The sequence below is a fragment of the Leptidea sinapis genome, chromosome 5 (genome assembly GCF_905404315.1).
Source record: "Leptidea sinapis chromosome 5, ilLepSina1.1, whole genome shotgun sequence".
NCBI classification, from domain to species: domain Eukaryota; kingdom Metazoa; phylum Arthropoda; class Insecta; order Lepidoptera; family Pieridae; genus Leptidea; species Leptidea sinapis.
Genome location: NC_066269.1, coordinates 3,866,707 through 3,885,385, shown reverse-complemented (window position 1 = coordinate 3,885,385; position 18,679 = coordinate 3,866,707). Strand labels below are relative to the sequence as shown.

Below are 18,679 nucleotides of genomic sequence, written 5' to 3'. Positions count from 1 at the left end.
TTCAACTTTGAAGTTTGAAGATCTTTTTTTTTTCGTCCAATATTAGGACAGGCAAAGAGCTCAAGCCCATACAGCCATTTCTTAAGTTCTGTCGGAAAAATTAGACAGTTAACTGGCGCGACTAGTATACTTTAGTTATTTTCATAGTATTATGTCCTATGGTATATTGTTATGGGGCAGTGCAGCCGATATTAATACCATCTTTGTGCTGCTATTCACGCTACTTATAACCTAAGACCTAATGAATCATTTAAGAGAAAAATTTAAAGAAATAAACATTTTGACCGTTACTTCTCAATATATTCTTGATAATGTTCTGTATGTTCATAACCACAATGAAGAATTTGCTAGAAACTGCGACAATTATAATGTTAATACGATGAACAAACACAAACTTGTTATGGCTACTACTCAGCTAATTCGAGTTAGTAAGTCTTCTATGGGGCGATGTATATGCTTTAACAACAAGACCCCAGAAAATGTTCAAAGAAAAAGTATTACGATATTCAAAAGAATTGTTAAAAAACGTTTGTGTGGTAAAGGTCACTATAACATAAATGACTTTCATAATGATTCCACAGATTGTGAATGGAGCGACCATATTAATTAATAAGTTTAAATGTACAATATTTCTTTGTAAGCATATTTTTTGATAAAAAAGCCCACTGAGTTTGTTGCGCCCATTCCTCTCAGGTCTGAGGCATTCCTTTTGGAATTGGTGGTAGTTTTTGACTTTCAATAAGCGTCACTTCCTTTGAATAAAAATATTTGAATTTATCAATGATTAGTGAATAGTGATTACCAAACTCGTTAGAGTAAGTGTTCTGTGTAACCAAAGAATACACTACTCTCTAACGAGAGCTACCAGGCTACCGGGCACCGGCTATCATCAGCTACAGCAAAGCTACAGCTACCGCAACCAAAGAGAATTTAAACATGACCGTAACGAACAGTATTCTGTAGTCTATCGGCACTCGTCTACGAGATATTTTCTAAGTATGCATGCCTACTATCTCCAAGTAGTATTTACATCCTCTTTGCTACCAATATTAAAAAGACTAAAGAGCGCACACTTAATTTGAATACTAAGTAGTGGTATTGTTTCATCAAATACACCTAGCAGTGTGATAGAAAGGGTGGAGAGCGCGGCAATCGATTGGGATTCAAATCCATATTATGTAGCCATCTAATTCCTATTACATAATAATTACTATTATACTATTCCAGATAATGTAAGAAATTTTAGTATTTGCCACTATAATATCGACAAAATATCGATATAAAACATGTACCTCTCAGGACGCCTGACAGAAGTCATAACATGAACTCTAAGTTGAACTATCTAATATTGAATTTGATTAACTCGAGAAGAGCTTAGGTTATTATTCGGTTTAAAAACATTTATTCTCATAAGATTTAACATGAAGCACTTACTTGAGAATTTTACATAAATATACAATATAATATTACTTTAGGTTTCTATGACTAAGCATGCAAAACAAACAAAGTGAACAATTACAAAAAATGAAGGTACATACCAATTTCTCTACAAAAACAACATCAATATATTTTATATTTATACGGAATTAAAAATTATTATTATTAATAAAATCTTTTCTTGATTATAAAATATATTTTATTATTAGTTATTATCGTGTTAAATTACATATTCTACGTATATTCAAATCATTTTCAATAAATCCGTAGCCAGTAACTCCTGTGGATCGGTATTGGATTATATTTTCATAAAACTTACTAACGAGATTATTAAAACAAGAGATATTATTATTTTCGCTTTTATTTGCAATTCAGTGTGAAAATCTACTACTACCCATTCGAAAAGATATGCTTCAGACTGAGAAGAATCTGAGAAAATCAAGTATACCTATAGAATCATAAATTATTTTACTTAGAAAGTACACGCTTCAAGCATATATTTTATATCCGTTTCATCATCTTTAAAATATGAACGAAAATTATTAATTATCTGTATTGTGATTTTTGTAAAAGGCATGTTTATGTAGGATAATAACAAACAATCGATTATAATATTGCATTTTCCTCGTGTTCATTACCTCAAAGCATTACGCGCGTATTCTGATTGATTATTTACTACTATTATATATTTACTATTACACATCTTTATGTAGTTCTAATTACTAACACTGAAACATGTTCAATATTATATAAATATATAGGTATGTTATTAATACTATACTGACAGAAATTGTATTCATTTGCACATCACTTATTCACCGTTTTTATTTACTACCTAATTAAATCATTTTACCAAACTGTGTGACACGCGGATTTACTGCGAGATATTAAAAATATCAACATTTGATAAATATTTGCAAATTGGAATGATGAATATAAAAACGATTGTACAGGCTATGCCGTTATGTCAAAACAATATCTGAAAATATTTATAGAATTGATGAGGCTGTATGATCTATGGCTGTTGCCTGGCTTGAACTGGACAAATTGATTAAAATTAAAATAAAATAAAAAAAAGCCTTTTCGAACTGTGAAAACAGAAATGGCTGCGTTTGAGCAAAATTTATCCAAAATGATATCGGTACAACTTCGAAATAAAGCCAATGAGTTTTTAAACTGCAGAAAAAATGCTAATAATCTAGCTGATATCTTGCAAATGTTTGAGGTATGTAATATGATTAGTATATCTTATAAAATTGCGTCGCAGGTTATTATTGTGATATCATGCTGTATTTGGGAATTTCAGGCCGAAACAGACAATTACACACCTTTACTGCTTACAATTGAAGTTATTTTTACGGAGTTGTTGAAAAGAGGCGATTTAATCCAACATATCGAGCCACTGAAACTTATAGGTAAGTATGTATAAATACAATGTTATTTATATGCATCGGTATTGATTTTGGAAAAGTTATTAGGTGTAGAGCGACAAGAATCCTATGCCAACGAAAAATAACCCCACGGCGCTATCGAACAATAATTCTATCTCTCTCTATCGAAAATAAATTTTTTGAAATGTTGAATACATCCAATGACCTTGAAATCCGGTGAACACAGTAATACTGCTTCTAATATGCAATCTGATCTTAATCTCTCATTATAAGATATTAGCACTTCATCTTTGTTTGTATTCCTTATTATTTGTTTTTTTAAACAGATAACAGTCCTGAGGCAGAATACTGTAAATGGCTCAATGAGTGTTACGAGACAGCTATATCATATGCACTTAAATGTATAAAACTTGGCCGCACAAACTCCAGGTTACAAGCACTGGTGACAGCAAGTAAACTGATGCAAGCTGAGGGAAAATATCCATTGGAGAATGTTTTCGGATTTTATTTTCCATCCGTTCGACTAAAGGTACAACAAACAGTATTCTAGTAAGTTAACAATAATTCTTAAATTAACTAACCATAATTAAGCACATCTGACATATAAAATATCGATAGTATCTGTTTCTGGTTGTTATTATAAGTTTTATATATTTTTTTTATAAATATTTCTTCCCTTTCAGAATATATTTATTGTTTTATTGGATTCTGAGATTTCCATGTCAGCTCCGATTGCTCGTTTTCAAGAGTTCACAGAGTACAGAGATGTACAGCAGTATGGATTAAAAATTCTGACTACACTTTCTTATAAAAAGTAAGTTGTTATGTAATACAGTGTTGTAAGGTACAAATTGTAGATCACTATCACGATTGAAGGAGTGTTTCTATTAATTTGATCAGAGAAACATTTAAGCATTATTTTAATGGTTTGGTTCAAAAGCTGAATGAATTGTGTTAACTTGATATTTTTGCTTATTATGTCGTTTTAAGGGTTAGATGTAGAGGATTCTTCATCATCACTTTCACAAGCAAAACATGATGTTTCATAACAACAAAATATCAATACCAATATTAATGCTATCAAAAACATAACTTGGTAAAAAAAGCCAAGTCTCGCAACTCAGTTCTTCTACCATTAAAGGTTGTGAGATAAATGTAGTAGGAAGTCTCTATGAATTCAATCCCTTTTTTTATGGAATAGGAGGACAAACGAGCGTACGGGTCACCTGGTGTTAAGTGATCACCGCCGCCCACATTCTCTTGCAACACCAGAGGAATCACAGGAGAGTTGCCGGCCTTTAAGGAAGGTGTACACGCTTTTTTGAAGGTGCCCATGTTGTATCATCCCGGAAACACTGCACAAGGAAGCTCAATCCACAGCTTTGTAGTACATGGAAGAAAGCTCCTTGAAAACCGCACTGTGGAGGACCGCCACACATCCAGATGGTGGGGATGATATCCTGTGTTAACATGCTTCTGTCTTAAGTCATTATATAATTAGCTAACCTAACAACATCTTATAGTAACCATACCAATATTAAAAACTCTTGTTTGTTGTATGTTTTAAATAAATATTTACTTGACCATCACATGAAAACACAATGTATATCATTATTTATTAAAAACATTATTTCTCAAAGTAGTACATATATTATATTAGATTTTTTAGTGCAGTTAATGAAAGACTGAAGTTTGTTTATTTATTTAAATTTTAGTTGTACAGTCATAATAAATAAAATTATCAACATCACTGCTTACATAATTCTTGTACACATATTTATGAATGGTCTTATTCCACAGGTCACCGTCACAAATATATATGCAAAACTATTTGGAGCTGCTTGATAAGCTATTAATCACAGAGATTCCCACGGAGATCAAAATTAAGGCAAAGGAAAGAAACATAGATGACAAGGAAGAAAAAGTTCTATGTAACTCTGACAGTATGTTACTTTACTTAATATTTGCAGACACATAGTTGTGTAGGTACCTAAGTGACCAGTGTGAAAATTGAAAAACTCCCATGCAGAATACACACAGTTTCCAGCTATGTGAAAAGAGATAGTTTGATCAGTTTTATACCAGTAAAAATCCCTGAGTCTATTGCATTACTTAATTGTAAATCTTCTCATGGAGTATAAATTTTAAGGCTGTGGAGGAGTACCATTCTTTCTTTAATGTGACACATACATCTGTCACATCTTTACCAATGTTTCTTGCTTAGATAATTTATATGTCTAGGATAGACTGTGACACTTGCTGTGAACACATTGATAAAAATAATGGCAAACTGTTAACCTCCATCTTCAGCAACAACAGCTCCTTTCCATAGGATACCAGATAGCAGAGCATGAGTACCACAATGGCACCTGTTTCTGCTGTGAAGCAGTAATGAGTTAGAATTACGGTATTTTGGTCTGAAAGGTGCTATGGCACCTAATGAAATTACTGGGCAAATGAGGCAACATCATATGTCTCAAGGTGACAAGCGCAATTGAAGTGCCACTCAGAATTTTGGATTATTCAATAATCCTGAGCAGCACTGCATTGTAATGGGCAGGGTGTATCAATTACCATCACCTTTTTTTATTAATTTCCTGCTCGTCTCATCCCTTACTGTCATAAAAAATCTATTCAGTGTTAGATGTAGCTTTGACATAAAAAAATAATGTATGTGGATTTTTTTAGAAACTGTGATAATCAACAAACATTAACTTGTGATACACTTGTTTGTTGTATTAGAACACTGGAATAATCCTTAACATTTTGTGATATTACTTACCAAAAAAATATGATTATATTTTTTTCCAACACTTGCCTTAAGTATAATGGTGATTTCTAGCCTACAGCATGGTGAGGAGAACAGTTGGTAAATAGATTAAATTTTACAATCAAATTTTAGATTATATGATACCTGATAAAGCATAAATTAGTGTGTAAAATTGTTTATGGTTATCCATAAATAAGGAAGTGTCATAATGAGCAACAAAATAACAGAATAAATCCAAATCCTACTTCTTCACTTCAATATTAAGAACTATATTAGATCTTGGTAGAGACCTCCCATTTTGACTTACACTAAATTTTTCACAGTTTTTAAGTTTTCTCTTTCTGGGCCAAAACTGCAACTTCAGTTATATCATCTGGCCAAAATTTCATTGCTAGTCCAGGTGTTTTTTTTTTTTCCAATGGTCAAGACTACTTTGTTGACTGTGATGTCCCACTTTTGTATGTGTATCTTGTGATATGGCCTGCCCAGTTTACAATTTGTTAAATATTTATCATTGTATGTCTTAGAAAAAGGCCGATTTCAATTTGGGGCGGCATCGTGTCGCCGGAACGCGAACCGGTGCTGGGGATTTGCATGCCAGTGGGCCTTATGTGAGGAGCCTCGGACCCACCGTAGAGCTTTAATGCTGCTTGTGGAGCGACTGATGCCCTTATTGAATAAACCTCATCTTGCTACCGACATGCTCTGTGATAGCCTCGATGCTGGTGAGTGGAGATTTATTGCAACTAGTTTTAAAACTGATACCTAACTACATAATTGGTGTGCAGTGGAAGTTGTAAGCAGGTTACAACTCAACCAATTGTACAGGTCACCTGATGTAAAGTAATCACCTCCGCCTACATAATCTTGCAACACCAGAGAAATCACAGGAGTGTTGCTAGCCTTATGTTAAGGTAGACCACCAAGCTTAGAGTATTCTTTTACTAATTTTAATGGTAGTGATCGGTGCTTAAGATTGAAACAAGTTTTATTTTCTTATACCTGAAACAAATATACATGCTGTTAGGACTATAAGGGACATACACAAATATAATTACTTAAATTATTTGATATAAGTACTTAGTGCTATTTACAACTTAATCTTATTTATTTTAATATATTTACACAAAATATATACAAAAGGAGTGAAAACTAGGGAGAGGAGACATTTAAAGGAAGTTGGGCGGGGAATTTCAGGAGGTATAAAATTGTACAAAGAAGGTTGCGTTAAAGGGCAAATGAAGAATAAATGATCCACGTTTCCCTCATCTAGACCACATTCACACAAGGAATTGTCCCTAATTCTTAGTTTAGCCAAAAATACTGAGGTACAAGCATGATTAAAATGTAAACAATGTTATGTAACAGTGACCTGTAAAAGTGTGTAATCACAAATTTTGTGAAGAAGAATAAGTACTATAATGTATATGTATGTACTGAACATCTAAAGAACGGCGGATAAATTATTACATCATATTTTTATGTTCTCATGTAAGTGACAATATTATATTTTTAATGAGAAATAAATATCTTTAAACCTAACGACAAATAGTTGAAATCACTGACTTGTTGGGAATTTTAAACTTGGAGAACCAAGGTTTCTGAGGAAAAAGATACCCATATATTGTCGTATATTTTAAACAATGTATAAGTTGGCCAGGAGACAACTGCGAGCCCTCACGGAGTTCCTCTCAGGCCACTGCAAGCTGAATCAGTCTCAGGACACCTAGCGAGAATCAGTCTCTGTAAATCAAACCTGTGCAGATTCTGCTGTGAAACCACTGAAGAGCCCGTACGCATCCTTCTGGAATGCGAAGCCATTGCGTGAATCACGCGGGGGTGTCTTAAAATATGTTCACCTCAAACCAGAGTATGTGCCGTCCCTTGACCCTCTGAGGATCTTACGCTTCTTAAGAGTAATAGGTCTTGACAATATAATTTAAATCCCGGAACAGTATGGGTACACATTTCCTAGTCACTAGCCTCGATTTTTCCACAGCTCATCTTTAAGACATAGGAAGTAGAGCGTACGCGCGCTAGCGCAAGCATGGGGCACAATAGATCATAGGATTTAAGCATATTTAAATCCCCTACTCATAATAATAATATATCGTCCCGGGAACACCGCAAAGAAAGCCACTCAATCAGATATCCTAATTTAATTAACTTTTACTCTCAGCACAAGTAAATTAATATTTACCATGATTAAAAAAATGTGTGAGGTATAAATTATTCTGAATTAACATTAAATTATTAAATATTCCAGGTGGGCCAATAAGCATGTTAGCGTTGCAAGGTGTGCTGGAGCTAGTTCGCCAACACAACATAGAGTACCCGGAGCTGTATGACCGACTGTATGCAATGTTTGAGCCGGAGATGTTTGCAACCAGATACAAGAAGCGCCTTATACACCTTGCTGATGTTTTTCTCAGCTCCACGTAAGTAATTTCTTCAACTCTACTACTTCATGTGATTTGTAAAAAAAAAATCAAGTGATTTTTATGCTATGACCCGCGCGCCCGCAGAAGAACAATTGAGACGCAATAGCCACATGTGTTTACAATAGTCGAGGTATCATTATGCGGTTTATGTTACGGGTTGCTAGATAAACAAGCTTGGTTATTGTAAACAAAAAATGTGATTTGTGAAAAATTCGTGTTGTGATATCGCCGCTCTATCAGAGTTGTACGAGAAATTGTGTCTATTTTGCTAAACGCGTCAAAATAAAAACATTGCAATTTAATGCTTTGTATTATTTTTACTATAGTGGACACGTTATAGTCTGATCTTATGATTTCTTTAAAAAAAAATTTTCTTTTCAAAACAATCAATTTCATAATATAATGTCCCGCTAACTTAACTAACTTAAAGTATCCCGTAGCACGAATTATGAGATCAAAAATATTGTAATTGAGAGAGCTTTAGTCCACGTTTATATTGCTGCCACTCAAATAACAAGGTAATGTACCGTTCCAGAGAAAAAAACATAACCTAACCTCAAATTATGACATTTTTGAAGCCTAGAATTCGTCGCACTCGAAGGCCGCTTAACTATTCTAACATAACCTAACATAACCTAACCTAACCTAACCTAAGTGTTGCGTTTTGTTTTATGGCTCTTAGAACCAAGAGCAATTAAATACACCCGGTTTTGGTTGTCTGAGAGAAAAAAGAAATTAAATACTAGCTGACCTGACAGATGTTGTTCTGTACATAATAAATATAATACTGTTTTTATTAATTTTTCAATAATATTTCATAACATCAAGATTTATTTCGTAAAATATGCTCCCTGACGTTTAGGAGTTCACTGGAAACAAATATCAGGACACTGGATTTATATATATAAAGATGTTATTGTTATTATATTAAAATGTATTAATGGGAATAGTTTAAGCTAAGATGAAACAAACATCCGTTTGCTGTGCAGCAGCATCTTACTATTTATATTCTAGGTCCTAAAGAATCATTGAGAGAAAAATTTAAAGAAATAAACATCTTGACCGTTGCTTCGCAACATATTATTGATAACGTTATGTATGTAGTTATGTACATAGGCGCATAAGTGAATTTGCTAGAAACTGTCATAACCATAATGCTTACACTAGGAACAAACATAAACTCAGCTAAGTCAAGTTAGTAAGTCTTTTGTGGTGTGTTTTATATGCTTTTACAACAAGATTACAGAGATGTTAAAACAAATGTATAACGAAATTCAAAAGAATTGTTAAAAAATGTTTCTATAGTTTAAGGTTACTTAATAACTTATATGACTTTCTTACTGATACCACAGATTGGGAATGGAGGATTGCTGTCAAGGCTGTGAAATGTTTTATTGTATAATATTATATTATAACCATATTTATTATGGAATTAAATATTTGAAATTGTAAATGTAAGATAATATCTATAATTTGGGTTGTTTTTCGTAACGTTAATATCATCCGCTGTTGTACAGGCACCTGCCGGAGAGTATGGTAGCGGCGTTCGCAAAACGCATCAGTCGACTGTCTCTGGTGGCGAGTCCTGATGATGCTGGTGCATTGCTGCAGCTCCTCGCTAACCTACTTCTACGGCACCCGGCGCTTAAGCGTATGATCTGCTGCGAGGACACACCCGCCATCAGTGAGTAAACACATAATAATAGCCTTTTATTCAGATAAAAACTCATTCTAACACATGACTCTTATCTACTTAATTACTTAACTGTCTGTATGCCTCTGGGCAAAGGCCTCCCCTGTTCTTCTCCACTCTTCTTTATATGCAGGTAGTCTAATCCAGGTTCTTCCAGCCATTTTCACTATTTCATCTTCCCATCTTCAACCTCATGGGTACCATGTAGTTATAGTCTTGCTCCATTTATCCTCTCATCAGGTGTCCAGCCCATTTCTATTTTAGACTCTTTATAGCATAAGCAACATTGGCTACTCTGTTTTGTCTCTTAAATTTATATTAAACATATAAGCTGGTGTGTGAGAATACTAAGAGATTCCATGAGGTTAATGTTAGAATTTTATCCGAAAATTAATCACCGAAGATTAAAACCATAATATTCTATCAAATGTCATCTCAACTTAATCACATGTTGGCATTCCATGAATAAAGAAGATTAATACCACATAGAAAAGGTTGACTTATTAATAATACATGTGAAAATGATTCAAATGTTGTGAGCCTTCTTGAGTGTAAATTTCGCTAAGATTCGTCTTCAATCAATTCGACACGTATTTCGCCTCTACACGAGGCATCCTCAGGAGATGTTGAATCGCCAAATTCTGGCAATTTTTTGAATATTTGGAGAATTTGGCATTGCATTTGAATAATTATGGATTTCCGCAAAATAACGCCTAATTCAATAAATTAATATAATAATGTTTGAAACATTGGCAAATCCACCACCTTTAACTGTAAAAACAGGTATCTTGAAAAAAACATTTGCTCTGGGTAGTGCCTCCTGAGTAAATTTTTTTTTCAGGAAGAAACTAGGGGAAATCATTTTTTTGGAGATGTGGCAAATTTATGATACCCTCTTATGTATTGAAGTAATATAAATATAATCTGTGCAACAGTGTCGAACGACCCGTACGTGATGGAGGAGACGAGCGCATGTCGGTCCCGTGCGCTGGGTTCGTCGCTGTGGGAGCTGCGGGCGCTGTCGCGGCACTGGCACGCCGGCGTCACTGACGCCGCGCGCCGCGTTCTCGCCGCCGTCGACTCGCGGGCCGCGCCGCTTTCGCTCGTGCCGGTTCCGCGTGATGTGAGTATACGAGTACACCTTTATAAATACCACTGGACAGGCTTTTCCATACGTTTGACAGCAAATTTTTTGTGCCTATTTGAAGCGCCACTCTCGACCGTCCGGATATAGTTATCAGAAGCCATATTACCAAAATCGAAATACGAAGTTTCGGTTGACGGACCGTGCATTTTCCTATTACGAAAGTGTTTCGGATCCGATGACCGATACGAAGTTCGCGGTTAGAACCTTTGTCTTTCATTTAACTTATTCCCAAATTCACTTGACATTTAAATATTTTTATGGTTCCGAAATAAAATCCGTCCGTACTATTCGGATCCGAAGTACTTTGGTAATAGAATACAATTTGAAGTTGTTTCGTTTCGGACGAAACTTCGGCTTTCGATTTTGGTAATAGACCTCCTGGACGGTCGAGAGTGGCGAGTATATATATTTTGACGTATAATACAAATGGCTGCGAAAGAAGCCTATAGTACTCTAAAGTATTTTTGCATTTTGAATTAATTTCAGTCGTTTTCCGTGTTAAATTATACTTCAAGAATCAACGTAATAAAATACACAATTTGTTTTTTTGTAAATAGTTTTCCTATCGATGTTTGTTTAGCTGAAGTCGTCATCACTAGTCTTAGTACCGCAGACTCTCGTTACATGGCCAACAGCGCCAAAATGGCGAATATCGAACAGGAACAAAAGCACTTTGACAGCCGCCAGTTCAGTGGTTAATAGTAGAGCTAGAGGTCAGAGGAGTACACTCATACAAGCTGCTAGAACTAGATTGTACCCTAAGATTCAGGCCAACACAGCCGATGGCACAGATTGTTTAATAGTACGCGTAATTATCCCACAACAACCTAAATATAACAAAGTTGAAGTAAAACAGTAATTGATTTAGAATCCCTATATAAATTTGTAAATGATGAAATTGAATATCAAATCCTGCAAGCTGACGGATGTCTTGGAGATGCGCAGGATAAGATGTGCACGAATGTAACGCGTAACGTAACGGAGAAAGTTTGATTTTATACCCTATAAATTTGCATGTACCGTAGTAATTTATATGAAAATGGATCTTTTTAGTCGAATATCTCTTCTTCTTTCTGTCTTAAGCTCGAGTTGACTAAGACATGCATCTTTATATTATTAACCTTGTCTTGATGATGATCACTTCTGCTTTCTTTTATTAAGAACACACTATTTTTTCTCTATTCAAGATCTGAGTCAAAATTTTTGGACAGTTAGGGATTCGAATCCAACCTCTGTCTTTAAAATCGCTCATCGACTCTCAGAGCGATATCTCAAGTCAATTTCCTAATTTGCATTTATAAACACTAGAGGCGCGGGTTCGAATCCCTCACTATCCATAATTATATAAGCACTATATAGTCTTACTGCAATCTCAATTGGTTTTGTGAAATTACATTTTTTTTTCATAAATGGGGTAGAAGTAAAAGCAAGTGTATTGATTTCCTTATTATATTTAATTGATAACCACCACCAATTGTTTCTAGCATCAAAGATACTTCATATGAACTGCTGGCCTTGTGGGAACAAAGTTATTTAAGTGAAATTATTTTTTCCAGCCATTTGACTCCGAGCTGAAGAAAAGATTTAAGACAATCGAATTGAACTTTATCAGGCCGGACGGTATGAGCCTGCCAAGTGGCGAGCGACTCTTGCAGTATTGGGACTTGATGGCCTAAATGTCTCGGCCCTGAGTTGTTGGACAAGTAAGTTGAAGCCTCTGTGAGAAATTGTAATCATGTTTCAACACATATATGTGTGCGGGGATTCCAAATAATATCCCCACATATATATGTGTGACGAATTGAAGTAACTATTCAGTTTGGTGTTGTTTAAGCGGTTTAGAAAGCTAAGAACTTGCGGAACTCTTTGAATGTGACTGCTGGGGTGCAATCGTAATGGCGATAATTATGTACCTAAAGGGCGGTTTAGGGATCTTGGTATATAAAAGTTAATATCATGGTGCGGTCTGTGAGAGCTCCGGAAGATCAGGCTTAATGTTTTATATTTATTTTAAACTGGTCACTTTTTAATTGTATGTATGGAGCACAAGATGATAACTAGAAGTTGATTGTATATATTTGATGTTTATATTCAATTATTAAGAATAATTTGTTGTTTAAGCTATTTCCACAGAGGTAATATTACATGTATAAGAAGTGGTGAAATAATTTTTGGCTTAATACAACTCCGCACATGAGTACTTGAAAATTTTCAACACATACTGTGTTATTAATAAACGCGAAGTAAAGTTAATCCAAATTTCAATCTTTTGAAGTGAAATCTTCTTTAGCATTGTTGTGATTAGTATTTTCTTTGATTTAACGCATATGTTACACATTTAAATAAAATTCTTTTTAAAGGATTAATACGTGTGTAGTTGTTTCTGTTTTTACATTAGATTTTGCGTAAAAGTTAAATTTTTATTATAATTTTAGTTAACCAGACGTTTCCACATCTCGTTTTCAGAGGGACTTGCCTCGGGTTACACTTCTTTTAAAAAGTGCTTTATTTAAAAAACATGGGAGAAAATACCAGGTACCAGGCAATCATATTTGTAGAAGATATTGTCTTATGTACGACGCGAGTATACATTTATTTATTCTAACGTGATTCGCACGACATATTACTACATACACACCAGCAGAACATAAATATGGTAGTGGTGATAGTAATGTCTTTCATAGCGGTTGAAATTATGTCTTATCGTAGCAACATGTACCAGGACTTCATATGCAGTTTAGAGGTTCAAGAACAATGCACATCTTAAGTGCCGCTGTCTTCATTTTACTTTTGTCACTACAGAATTACATGACAGGGAGAAGTTATATTAAACTTGGAGTAACTAGTGATCAATCTTTTGAAGTACAATAAAAATGTTGATTTCTCTGACATCCTCTGTGGCCATAAATTAAACATATTAAAATAAATTGTTTTAGATTGAATTGAGATATGTTTAAGATCTCTTTTGAGATCATCTGATTGACTGCTTGTATTGATCGGATGATTTGGAATGTTGTTTGAGCAAATTTATTTTTGTATAATGTATGTAAGATGTGAGTGTTGTAGAGTTACTTTAATATGTAGCCTTTGATTGGTAATTGATAATTACGAAGTTGCTAACTTAGTTTAGGTAATTTATGGATATAGAATAAATTAATATTTACGTATTGTTTTCATATAACGCTCGACCTAAAACTGTCCTCTGAAACATAAAGTTTAAACAATGTTGACTAAGTTCAAATATTAAATTTAAAACTTAATATTTGAACTTGGTCATCATTGGTTGACCCTATTGAAAACTTACGATAGAGACTTATTGCTATGTTCCCAAAGATGATTGATTATTGGAAATTTTATGAGCTAATAATAAAGCCGAAAAATCTTTCTACTGAGCAATATCTCTGTAATGAATAGAAGTCGATTTGTATTATAAGATACTAGCTGATGCTCGCGAATTCGTCCGCGTACATAAAGGGTATTTAAAATAATAAGCAAGTTTCGAATTGAAGATTATCTCATGTCCTATTCCAGTTGTGGTTCCCGTTTTTGCTCCCGTTCTCAATCTATTATAAGAATCTTATTTCGACGAAGATGACTATGGCAAACTATACCTACTTGGGTGTAGTTAAGGCTCGTCGACGTGAATTTGTGTTATTTCCCGCGGGAGCCATGTATTTTTCCGGGATAAAATATGTCCTCTGTACCAAATTTCATCAAAATCGGTTCATTAGCTCCGACATTGTAAAGGCGTTACAAACAAACTTACATTCACGTTTGTAATATTAGTAGGGATAGTTGGGGAAATGGTCGATTTACGATACTTCAATACTACCTGCTTGTACTAGGTTAAAAATCCAATCTCAAGTATTCGATTCGATGTCAAATTGTTTTACAATTTGGGCACATAATTAGATCTAGTAGTCGATTGGATCTTATTTTGCATTGAAATCAGTTCCCATATGGTTTTGATCATTTTTAATTATCGTAGATATGTAGATATAGGTGTACATAAGTTGAATGTTATTTTCTTTTTTTTTTTATTATTATGTTAGCAAATGAACGACAAAGAATTGTTCTCTATTAAATTTTTATTCAAGTGCAATAAATTATTTTATAATGTTACATTATTCATTTAACGGTTGAACTTGAAATTACAGTGTGGCATAGATATTATGTTTGTTTATATGTGAAGATCAAATACAGTATAATTATCATGGTAATTAATCAGATTCAAGTGAGAATGAAATGTTGTATATTCTGCCTTAGATGATTTTTGGTTGTACTGTGAGCATAACACAGGCAAAACTCATAATCCCCAGTGGGAGGCTCCTTTGCACAGGAAGCCGGCTATATTATGGGTGCCGCAACGGCGACGTTTTCTGCCGTGCAGCCTACTTTAATTGGATATTATAATTTCTTTCGTTGATCATACTAACCGGTCAGCCGAGAAATAAACGCGAAAAAGATCACTCTGTCTTTTAATCAACTCCTGATACAGCAGATGAGACATTTGGTGCTGACACAACGTTTGTGGTTTAAAGAACCACGGAGTGGTGCCTTGTTTACACGAGTGTTATGTTTACAAAAAAATCGAGGCACATGAGCGCCTTAACATGCCGTGCATGTTTTTTGGGATAGCGAGGTCGTTATATAGCACGTCGCAAATTGCTCAACGCGGTATTTTGCAGTGTAGAATATTTTTTTTTTATGGAAAATGATTACAAACTAGCGATCTCTTGCAATACCAGAAGAATCATAGGAGCGTTTACGCGCTTTTTTTTTAAGGTACCCATGTCGTATCGGAAGCACAAGGAAGTTCACTCCACAGCTTTGTAGTACGTGGAAGAAAGCTGCTTGGAAACAGTACTGTGGAGGACCGGTACACATCCAGGTGGTGGGGATGATATCCTAGCTTGTGGCGTGTCGTGCGAATGTGGAATTCGGCGGCAGGAATCAGGTGAAACAGCTCTTCGGAACACTTCCCGTTAGGTAAAGAAAAGATCCAGCCGTTCATAGAGCACTGGGTCTCCGAAAAATTCGAGCTGCTCTGCGTTGCACACGGTTTAAATGGATCGAGCTGATACTGGGGTGCGCCAGACCAGAGATGACAGCAATACTCCACATGTGGCCGGACCTGCGCTTTGTACAGCGCTAGAATGTGGGCCGTCTTGAAGTATTGACGTGCTCTATTTATGACGCCCAGTTTCTTAGAAGCCAATTTGACCTTGCTCTCCAGATGACCGCGGAATTGGCAATCGTTCGAGATTCCCAGTATTCCACTTATATTACACTTATTTGATATTTTTGACCTATATTTTACTATGAAAATAAATAATAACTAAGTAATGTCGACTTCTTCCCCACTCACCTTGTGGTTCAAATGAGTCGTCTTTTGTGTCTGGTGTTGGATGTAGCTCATAAAGAAGTTGTATCGTATCTTGCACCACTCTGTCAAATGATTTTTGCCCCGTGTCCCTGCAAAAGACATACCCTCCGAATCACACTGGAAATTTGCAATTGACGTATCCCCAACGACTTCCCATGTAGGATTATGCGTCCGGACCTCCTATCGCTTGAGACGACCATCATCATTGCGTTACCACTCGTCTGTCCCGGGTTCAATTTTTCCTGAGGTATTTTGTCTGGATGGGTCTTTTTTTTCTTTTATACGACGAGCAGGACGTTCAGCTGATGCTAATTGATACGCCATGCCCATTACAATCCAATGCCGCTCAGGATTCTTGAAAAACCCACAAATCCCGAGCGGCACGTCTCAAGTCTCATTTGCCCAGTAATTTCACAAGCTACGGCGTCCTTCAGACTGAAACACAGTAATGTTTTTACATTACTGCTTCACGGCAGAAATAGTCGCCGTTGTGGTACCCATAATCTAGCCGGCTTCCTGTGCAAAGGAGCCTCCCACTGGTAAAAATTCCCTCCCACTTCCATTGTAAAAGGTTTTGATTATTTTATGTGAAGCTATTGGTGGCATAGAAATTATGTAATGCATGTAAAGTTAGTAAGTTAATGTAGGTAATTGTAATTGGAGTAAATTAGCTAAGTACATTCATGTACACTTAGCATAGGTTAAACTATTTGTAATTTAACTTTATGTAAATTACTTAATTTATACTTATAATGTTTCATTTTGTTTAATATCGGTAAATAAGAGTCGAGGTGATGTGTGTACATAGCTATTGTCGAATGCGCCTGCGTGTGCGATATTACTAACCGGTCAGTCGAAAAAAAAACGCGGTAAGTATAATAAGTAGCTCTTTTATTCAACAAAAATCATGTTAAATTACTAATAATTTTTATATCATGTCGTATTTAGTTTTTAGCTGTATGTGTTAGTTATATGTTATTGTGGATAGTTTTATGCAACAGTGAGAATGCCATATTTATTGTATTTTAGTTAAGTTTATGTTAAACCTCGCAGTTCGGGTGCGGTAACTTAACTACATAAGGCGGATATTTTAAATATTATATTTACATTTATAACAAGTATACGTTTTCGTTATTAAGTAAAAAAAAATGGCATCCATAACGGATTGTTGTGGATGTCATTATGAAAGCATCTGTTAGGCATATATTTTGAGGGCAATAAAAATGTTGCGTGGATTGCTCATTTCTCAATTTCGTTAGAATTATTGTCACAACATGTTTATAAATCAATAAATGGATTATATTTGTAATTACGTATAATATAGAAAAATTTAGATCAATAATACTTTTTGTATCAGTGACAAAAAATGTAATAAGAGGCCAACCATAAATTGCGTCACATGATTTTTCAACCCCTCCCCTGTTAGTGTCACAGCTGGTCACATTTTTGAGACTTCCCCCCCTACCTAGTGTGATGTCACATATTTCGTAATAAAAAAGAAAAAGGACTGAAAATAAACAAAAATAAAAAATAAAATATATATATATCTGCAAGAGTAGGTAGATATGTAGTTTTAGTTCCTGAAAAAAGAATAGGATTTGGAAAAAAGAATTGAAACTTGAAAATGAAAAATAAATTGAATTGAAATTGAATGGCTCTAGGTATTCAGATAAACCCGTGAGGTTTTCGTGGTACTTATTTCATAAAAATGTTTTCTGTACTGGCCAATAAACTAACAAAAAAGTTTTGTAATAGATACTTAGATATAAAATGTTATATTTTGAAAAAAAATATGTCACAAAATGTGGGACCCCTCCTCTCCCCTTGTCATACAATTACACACTTTGTCGACCCCCCTCTCTCCCCCTTAACGTGAGACGTCATTCATGGAAGGCCCCTTGAATTACACTATGTACACCAAATCCAACAACACACTGTTTCACGGCAATCCCTCGTCCTGTACTGACCACAGTACAGAAATAGAATCTCGGTGTTGTTTGTACCGCGCCCGCCGAATACAATGTGATTTTAAGTTAACTTTAATTATTTATGTGTAGATGTAAGAGCACAGTAATCTATAATATTTTAATACTTTGTTTATGTAACGTTCTATTATAAATAAAAGTTTATGAGACATTCTTGTTTTATTTTAACAATTTTGCCCGTAATTTTACAAAATATACATTAAAATTTAGAACGTACTCAACCACCACATTGGATTGTACAAAACTCAACACATTCTGGTTGTGTTTAACTTCAAGTATTGAGAGTTCTGTCAAGTTTTTTAGGGAGGTTTTGCCGTAATCGCGACGCTTGACAGGTTAGCGATCGCAGTTGTAGGTGGTGCTATCTTGAAAAGATGCGGCTGCCTATCCTCCATTTAATACACCCCTTAGTCGCCTCCTACGACACCC

The 18,679-nt window shown here is 34.9% G+C and overlaps 1 protein-coding gene across 2 annotated transcripts; it reads left to right on the top strand.

Annotated features, from left to right (window-relative positions):
* Positions 1-2,527: 2,527 nt before the first annotated feature.
* On the top strand, positions 2,528-15,348 carry LOC126964515 (nucleolar complex protein 4 homolog B). Of its 2 annotated transcripts, XM_050807686.1 has the most exons (11): positions 2,535-2,662; positions 2,744-2,852; positions 3,155-3,357; positions 3,512-3,642; positions 4,629-4,771; positions 6,126-6,323; positions 7,865-8,036; positions 9,557-9,723; positions 10,668-10,855; positions 12,436-12,582; positions 13,346-15,348. In XM_050807686.1, the coding sequence occupies exons 1-10, from the start codon at positions 2,540-2,542 to the stop codon at positions 12,553-12,555; spliced, it is 1,554 nt and encodes a 517-aa protein (XP_050663643.1). In that variant the 5' UTR covers positions 2,535-2,539; the 3' UTR covers positions 12,556-12,582; positions 13,346-15,348. The 2 variants fall into 2 exon arrangements, with proteins under 2 accessions (XP_050663642.1, XP_050663643.1); XM_050807685.1 differs by having other exon boundaries at positions 2,528-2,662; positions 12,436-15,348.
* Positions 15,349-18,679: the final 3,331 nt, after the last annotated feature.

Coding starts and splice junctions, on each gene's coding strand:
- LOC126964515 (XM_050807685.1), top strand. CDS start 2,540: ATGGCTGCGTTTGAGCAAAATTTATCCAAAATGATATCGGTACAACTT. Junction 2,853..3,154: donor CGAGCCACTGAAACTTATAG/GTAAGTATGTAT, acceptor TTTTTTAAACAG/ATAACAGTCCTGAGGCAGAA. Junction 8,037..9,556: donor GATGTTTTTCTCAGCTCCAC/GTAAGTAATTTC, acceptor GCTGTTGTACAG/GCACCTGCCGGAGAGTATGG.